Raw genomic sequence first — 8,303 nt, 5'->3', positions numbered from 1 at the left:
AATTTAAGAATCACGATTAACTGAATGATAGAGTTATTCTTGCAGTCAGAAATAAAACGTCTACGAACTTGAAAGTATTATTCAGTCTAACATCCAAAGTAAGGCAGTCACATGCAAGCCCTTCGACACTGTTACGGAAACAGACAAGCGGTTAATTACCCAACAGAATTTTTGAATTCACTCGATCTGCCAGGGATACGACCGCATTTACTGTAGTTGAAAATCGGCATGTTAATTATCATGTTGCGAAATATCAACCAGCCAAAGCTTTGTAAGCACGCGGGTTGTAGTAAAAAAATTGATGAGCAACGTCGTAGAAGCAACAATCTTGACAAGACCTTTCAAAGATGAAGACGTCCTCATCCCTTGCATTCTTATGATTCCAACGGATATGCCGTTTCAGTTTAAAAAAATATGTGCTTTTTACATGTGCTTTTTCTTTCCTTTCTTTTCCATTTAACAACTACTCTTTTCTATTTAACAAACTATTTCGTTTTGTTTGCTACCCAGTCGGGTACGTTAATTCAAAAATATTTGGTAAAATTCATTGTTTCATAAAAGAATAGCATATTGTCTCAGCAAGCAATAGCATATCAAGCGTGCCATTAAGTAAAGGAGAAAAGAACTACCTGATTATTTTATCTAATGCTTTGTCAAACCAAAATACTGTTCGAATTAAAATACTTCCTCAACGAATAGAAATTTTGCTAAATTTACGTATGCTTTTGAAAAAAAAATTCGACTGGATCAAGAATTCATCTTTTAGATCCTTTCAAAGTGAAATGAGAGACCGTTTTTAGGATATTTTTTTAGAATAGGGTTGGCATTCTGCAAAATTGCACGTTTTAAATTTGAAAATCTCTTGGAATTCTTGTTGTTTCAAGTGGCTTCGTGATATAAGTTACTCTGCTTAAACACAGCACACTTTTACCTGCACCGAGCTTTAAGGAAGGATTTAGGTACCAATCATTAACATTCGCCCAACAATATTTTCTTAATTATAGAATATTCTGGTAATTTTTATAAATCTTTGAGTTGAAATTCGATCTTCTTCATTGAAAAATTGCTGCGTTGGAGAAAATCCGATACAGAGAACTTTGAATCACAGGCCACCCGCACGATAAGATGGGACAGTTAATGGGAAATGTTCCTACAATAATTTGTTGGACCGATGTTGTCATAGCGAGTTCTAATTGTTAGTGAACCAGAAATATGTAGTTTATCATTTTGACCAGTCATTTTTACACTGTTCTTATAAACCGGCTTTCTGTATCATGCATGTGAGGTCACTGCGCAGTTTAATAAATTCGTTATTGAAATATTGAAGTCACGTTTGCTCACTGCTCAACCTCTTAACTTTTATGGAATAAAATCATTACCAAGAAGAAGCATGTGTCTTGATAAGCTTATTGATTTTCACTCTCAGTTTATCGGATTTCGTATGAGTGATTAATTAGTTCATCAATCGTTGCAAAATGTATATCTGCAACTGTGAGCGACAATGTTACAGTGTATCAAACTTCAAACATTCAGATTTGAAAATTAGATGATGCGAGGTGTTTTAAGCGCACAGTGTCAACATAGTGCTGTATTCTCAGCCTGTTTAAACCTCTGAATGATTCTTCCGTGGTTTAATATTATCCAGCTATCATGACTCCGTACTTTAACAGGATATCCAAGCCAAAGTTTGCAACTTATCTACTCTCTTTGCATGAAGCATTATTGGCTAAATATCCGGCAAAGACAACTGGTAAAAAAGACATGAAAAATTTTGGTAGAAAAGAATGAAAGAAGAGTTCAAACATAGGCATAACAATATTTTGTGGGACAAGACTCTATTCTATAATTGCTAACCTGTAGTTTTAATATAACCTGAGTAAAATCGAGATCATTTCGAACTATTACTTGTGGTGGCTATGGTTGCTTCATTTATTAGTATCCCCGGTGAAACAACGGCTCTCCTCGTTTGACAATGCAAAAACGGAGTTATCTGTTAAACGATTTATATGTACTTTTTGCCTTGTTTGTCTTTTGAAAAATGTTGAGAATTTGCTTCTATGTGCTGTTTGTAGTCCAGAACGGTGATGTGCGACGGAATGAATCACCAAAAGCGCAATTGCCTCTCCAGGAAGATCAATGATCGCAACCACTACCTGCATATATGCCTGTGACGCTGATAATGGCATGTCTATTGTTGTCAGTATGATTCATCTAACCCTTCCAATTCCCTTCAAACCTACTTTATAAGCCGGTCGGCCTCTACGCTAAATGTCACGCCTTTTTCATCGTAATAATTAGACAGTTCCATGAATAGGTGATAGAGTATTCCGTAATACATTCCAAAACTTTGACTATTTAGACACCACAGGTGTACACACCTATCATCTTAATTCACGAATAAATGTGTGTTTTTATTCCTCCATACACCACTCTTCATTCTTTTTCATCATCCGAATCGCTTGTAAACTCTAGTCAAGATGGTTGTTTATCCATCCATTATTTGATATTTATACGCCGTGATGGAATATGACAACTACCATGTCACTATTCCATAGTTCACTTTGAAAACTAGTATCATCATCCATCGGAAGTCACACTCCATTGGCAGCTGCTATAGGGGATGTATTTTGTGTCGCTTTAATTGATCACCTTTCTACCGATGTTTTCGTATTTTTCTATCCTGAAGCACGATTTAATTGTCATTGGCCTTGTTTTTCTTGTTTTTTTTTTGCTTTTTTCTTTTCAAAAAAGTGCAGAAAATGTGTCTGTATGTCTGTTCGTCTTCCTGTCAGGACGGTCGGATTGTTGCAATTCTCGGGGAGGTTTTTCTTTATTCTGTGAAATCTGTTTTGGAAGTTATTTGAATTCAAAACGAAATTGAATCTCGAGTATCTCATGCTGATTTCTTCCTTCACATTTTTTGCAAACGACTCATGTTTTCATCATTCAAATGACAAAAACAGAAGAGACGATGTCGGGAGGCAACAAAGTTGGCGAGGCCTTTTGTGATCACGAGCGGGGGCGAGGGGGGAGCGGACGTTTTACAGGAGTGCAAAAAAATTAGACCTTATACCAACGACAAGACCTTTGCGGGAGGGGAAGGGAAAACGGAAGAACATGGAATTTTGCTTCTGTATGCCACAGGCCTCCAAATCCGTTTGGGATTTTCTGAAGTTGCTTGAAGTCTTCAAGTTATGATTGGTCTATCGATCAGGAAGCACTCGTTCACCAATCTGTTCTGGAAGGCTGCAGCACAGAAGATCACATAAACGTCAATTACTGCTGAGTACTATTTGTTTCAGTGAAACTTTACGTATACGTTGTCATTTTGCAGGTCTAAAAAGGATCTTTCACAAGAATTGTGCAATTAACACCTTTGTTATCCAATTACCTTGTCTCATCTTACAGCAATCTTTATTCTGTACTGTTCGATTCAACAGCCAAAAATTAAGACTGTACTACCGCTATTTTGTTTGAAGGAATAGGATAGCATCCACTCAACAATGTTTAGTCATTTTATTTTGTTGATCATTTAGAAGTAAAAAAAATTTTAATAACAGTGTGGGACCTTTCTTTTCATCATCTTTTCAATTGCTTAATTTTTTAGTAACAAATGTAGATACGGTCACCAAGATTATAAAAATTGGTTGACCTTGACTTTTCTATATGAATTGAACTGTAGCACAGACTAATCTATTACTACCGATCGTTATCCTTTCCTCTCATCCTGTCCTCATCCTGGATTACTCTCATCCGCAACGAATGAGCCTTCATTGCTACTGAAATTCTGTTGTAGAGTATAAGTATTTACTTTGCTGAATGACAAACTAATGTTATCAGTTTATTTCTTGTTTGCCGTCGCTTATTCTATTTTCCGTAATTTTTATATAAATAAAACGATTTTAAGAAATAATTTGTAGAGTGAATTGGATTATCAGTTAAAAAAATGTCGGCACCGCCACCATATCCGTCACCGCAATATCAGGTTAGTTGATTCTAAATATTATATTTCTGCAACTTGTGGACGGTTTGTAACATTATTTGTGTGAACTTTCGATATAAATTCAAACAAATCAAAAATCAATTTAAATAATATCGACGAAAACCATAACGTCATGCAAATTAGAAAATTTCCGGGTAGCTCGTGATATATTTTCCAGAAAAGATTTTTTAATTACAATTGGGTAAGGACCTAGTCTAAAATTGCGAAATTATTTTGAAATACAAATTCCAAAATTATTTTGAAATATATGCACAAAATTTTGATTAAGCGTTCCACAAATACTAATCGAATTTTCAGTGTTTTCTCTCAGAAATTCCTTTTTTCTTAGCAGAGTATTTTCTTCAAGAAAATGCAAAGCGATTTTTATTCTGAGCATTTTTACATTATTTTTTTTGAATATTCATTTACACAGTGCTGGAATATTTTCAATCATTCTCTTAGAACAGTGATTGAATATTATTATAAAAAAAAGGTTATTGAAGAAAGAAAAGAAAATATGATACTGTTATTGGGTGGCAGTGATTGTATCTATTAATAACATGCTGTGTTGAAATAATATAAAAATAATACAGTGTGGGGAAAAATTTAAATAAAGCAAAAATTGACCAGTTAAAAGGAAATTCTCAAATAAAATCGTTGTTAGATGGTGTTGAATTGTTTAATTATTGTATCAGTGTTATCCTTCCTTTAGTATCCACCGCAGCAAAATTATGGTGGACCGGGCTACAATTATCCACCACAACCGCAGCAGCCATATTATCCGAATCAACCGCAGCCAACCTTTGGTTATGGTTATGGTCATCAGCCGCCCATTATGTATGCTTATCGAATTACTTCAGTTTCCGAAGAAAGAAAGAAAAATTAGAAAGCATTGTTGTCCATCATTTCCTTTTACTGTCAAATTTGTACATAACTTTTACACATAAGACACGTAAGCGATGGGTGATTTTGAAGCACGATAGGAAATATTTTTAGAATCAAACGGAGAACTCATGCTGGTGATTAAGGTTTGATAATAATCTCTGAAAATATCTGACAACAGGTGTTTTTGGGTGGCCTGTCATAATCTTTATGCTAGTCGTGCTGCAAGCAAGAGTTGCGTTAAGTAATTGCTGGTGTTAATCGGCCATCATCTTTATTGTTCCATTCCGATTCTTTTTTTGCATGAAATTTTATTCTGCTCAAGAAAACCCTGCGAATTACCGCTTGAACACAATTTTGCACCATTTCAGCAATAATTAAATAATTTTTTTTCATTTATTTTAACAGATTGGATTTAAATAATTAAAGTCAATTTAATTGTTTCATCATTCAGACAAACAACAGGACCGCCTCGAAGTTCAGGTTACGACTCGAGTAAATGCTGTTTGTGGGCACTGCTGGCGTGTTGTTGTGGTTGCTGTTTGGCAGAGTGCTGTGACTAAATACTCTAACTGATTAACTGTTGAAGCACTTTGATACTATTAGGGTTACCGTTGTTTCTGTTGCTGCTGTATTATGATAAAATGTTAGCAGTCGTATATTTACTGCAGACTTTCAAGGAGTAAGGCTTATACTTTACATTTTCCTTTTTTAAATTTCTGGGCTCATACAAATTTTAAAACGTTTTCCAACAAAAAAATTCGTGTTGGTCCAATTGAAACTGTTCACGAAAACATTAACTGTTATCAGCAAAATTTTTTGTATAAAAGTCCCAATTTTTTGAGGATAATGAAAGCCTTTTTTGAAAACGAATGGGTATGGGTTTGTTTTATTTTTAAAGTTTCATTCCTTATTTACTTTTAATCTCTAAAATCACTGCTTTCCGATATTTCCTGGGTTAATACTCATCAAAAAAATTATAAAATTTCCTCTTGTACAGCCATAGTAGTGTCTCTTGCTGTTGACTAAGGCAAAAATACATTTAAAAGGATGAGATTCAAAAATGCAAGTTCTGTTTTCTTGGTCTGAAATTTTATTTTTTTATAAGGCTCTCATATTTATTACGCTCGTTATTCTGTTTTATTGATCTTAAATAACTGATATAAAAGTGTCTCATTGAGTGACTGATCACCGATGGATGATGGACGATAAATGTTGTTTCCTTAGATGAATGTGATAAAAATTCCAATTTACGTGGTGGAGAAATAAATGAGGAAATGTTGGAATTTTAATTATATCATAAATTGAAGACAAAGAATCACATTTGAAATTCCCCGTTAAATTTCATTATTGAGTTGAAGGGAAAAGCAATACTGGAGGAGGGGTTTTTACGACATTCACCGAACTTTTTTGCTTTTTCAGCGCCGTCCAAATCAGTGCAAATCCATCTGCAAATCAAGTAACTTAGATAGGCATACCGTTCCTTTTCTGGTGCGCAGTCTTTAAAGATATTAGCATAAATGAGAACGTATGTTTTCTCGGTCATCGATGTATTATTGTGTAGTTATTATTAACCAACAATGAAATTATTTCGTGTAAAAATTCCTGAAATCATCGCAATACTTTTTCGAGTCTTCATCCTTAAGATCTAAAATTCGATAAGAAGGAGATGATTTGTAGACAAAACAATTTTATTTTCTAATTGTAAGATGGGTTTCCTATCTGCAGCAATTTGATAATCCTAACGTTGTTGCCGTCAGATATCATTTCTCGATATTGAAAATTTGCATATTTTTGAGGTTTCATAATTTCACATTTCTTTCATTTGGAATGTTGGCAAATTAGAAACCAGTACGGTTGTCGAGGGAATGCTAGTATAATTTTAGCACTTCTCACGAAGCAGCATATTCCAGCCGTAAATAGAGCGGTGATAGTTTGCATGCAAAAGGATTGCATCACCGCCTGTTCTCCTTTCCCTTCCACTTCCCATTGGCATATTTCATTCATTTCAACTTTTTGAAATGCTCATTTCTGAACACTGTATTCTCGGAAGTCCGCTATTTTCATGCTGTTTTTCGTAATCAATTCAAAAGCAAACTTCTGTTCGTACATGCTTTGTGTATTGAGATGACTCAGTTGTTAAATTTGGAAAGTGGAATATCTGAAATTCAACTGTAGTTTTTTCCCTTTTTTTAGATCTATAGTTAATCTCTCGTCGTTTTCACCCTTTTCCTATTTTAAGTTAGTTTTTCACAGTTTCTGACTTCGATTTTAGATGAAAGTTCATATTTTCATAAGAGATAGCTTAAATTTTTTACTTATCAATCCAGCAGAAAACGTCGAAACCCTCCATTTCATAATTTTTAATCTTCAACACTGGCATCGTCTTCAATTAGAATTTCATTGGTCCAAAAAAAGTTCCCAGAACTGATGCAATGAAATAGCTTTCATGCTTCAAATCTCACACCGTTGGGATGCAGTATGATATTTGAAACATGAAAGCTATTTCACATCCCTCATGTTTGAATTTTTAGGAAATTATCAGTAAAAATAAGCGTGCAAGGTGTAGTTTACATGTTACTATCAATACATATTCCCATTATATCATTCCCAGTGAAATCATTTTTGATATCAGTGACTAGTCAGTGAATCAGTATATTTTACATCTGAGTTGAGAAACAACAATTAGTTTTTACTAACATGAACACATAACTTTCAACGAATCAGAGTTTCTAGTACTTACCTATACTTCTAAGATTGGAATGATGATAAGAAATTAACCATTTATGCTATCATTCAGCGCTTCTCTTTGTGTATGTCAAATCAATTCAGCTATATGTGCAATCTCGAAGTTACTTCCATATACATTATTTAGTCTACCTCTCCTTTTTTTAAAAAAAAGAAAAGAAGTAAAGTCACAGTTGGTTGGAGCAATCATTTTGAAGACCAAATTATCTTTGAAAGTTACTCACTGAGGTGAACTTCTAGAATTAATTCTTGAGTAAATTTTCTTTAGTAGCCGTAATCTTATAATTACTACAATAATATGGAGAAATGGGAGTAGAAAAAATTAAAAAATAGCGCATCGGTACTAAAAATCCACATCCATAATCTCCCTCCCTCTCTCTTTTTCTAATACCCTTCAGCTGTACTGTCGAAAAGTTATACCGATGAAAATCTTTGCTCATTCATTCATAGAAACTACACTAATAATAATGCAGGTGTTTTCTAATATAATTAGTATATTGTTATTGTTATTTCATCAGTGTTTTGAGCTATTAAAATTTTTGAAACCTCGCATGAAAAACGTTAGCATCATTTCCTGTTTTATTTTGATGATTTTGATTCAATGTGTATATTACTTCAAATGAAATTTACTTTGATATTCGGCTGAAAGCTAGCCATTAAAGAAAATAAAATTAAAATAAGGTCTGTGATT

The 8,303-nt window shown here is 33.9% G+C and overlaps 2 protein-coding genes across 2 annotated transcripts; one reads left to right on the top strand and one right to left on the bottom strand.

The window, feature by feature from the left end:
* Positions 1–1,925: 1,925 nt before the first annotated feature.
* Positions 1,926–2,186, bottom strand: LOAG_10586 (hypothetical protein; the record flags this gene model as incomplete). Its single annotated transcript, XM_003146110.1, has 1 exon — positions 1,926–2,186. The coding sequence occupies one exon, from the start codon at positions 2,184–2,186 to the stop codon at positions 1,926–1,928; it is 261 nt and encodes an 86-aa protein (XP_003146158.1).
* A 1,725-nt stretch (positions 2,187–3,911) lies between these two features.
* LOAG_10585 (hypothetical protein) lies at positions 3,912–5,591 on the top strand. Its single transcript, XM_003146109.2, has 3 exons — positions 3,912–3,985; positions 4,695–4,819; positions 5,319–5,591. Exons 1-3 carry the CDS (start codon positions 3,947–3,949, stop codon positions 5,425–5,427), a joined length of 273 nt encoding a protein of 90 aa, XP_003146157.1. The 5' UTR covers positions 3,912–3,946; the 3' UTR covers positions 5,428–5,591.
* The last annotated feature ends 2,712 nt before the right edge of the window (positions 5,592–8,303 follow it).

The sequence above is a fragment of the Loa loa genome (assembly GCF_000183805.2).
Source record: "Loa loa unplaced genomic scaffold supercont3.291, whole genome shotgun sequence".
NCBI lineage: Eukaryota > Metazoa > Nematoda > Chromadorea > Rhabditida > Onchocercidae > Loa > Loa loa.
Note: the sequence above shows the minus strand (reverse complement) of the source record. Positions and strands in the feature narration are given on the sequence as shown.

Coding starts and splice junctions, on each gene's coding strand:
- LOAG_10585 (XM_003146109.2), top strand. CDS start 3,947: ATGTCGGCACCGCCACCATATCCGTCACCGCAATATCAG. Junction 3,986..4,694: donor ATCCGTCACCGCAATATCAG/GTTAGTTGATTC, acceptor TCCTTCCTTTAG/TATCCACCGCAGCAAAATTA. Junction 4,820..5,318: donor GGTCATCAGCCGCCCATTAT/GTATGCTTATCG, acceptor TTCATCATTCAG/ACAAACAACAGGACCGCCTC.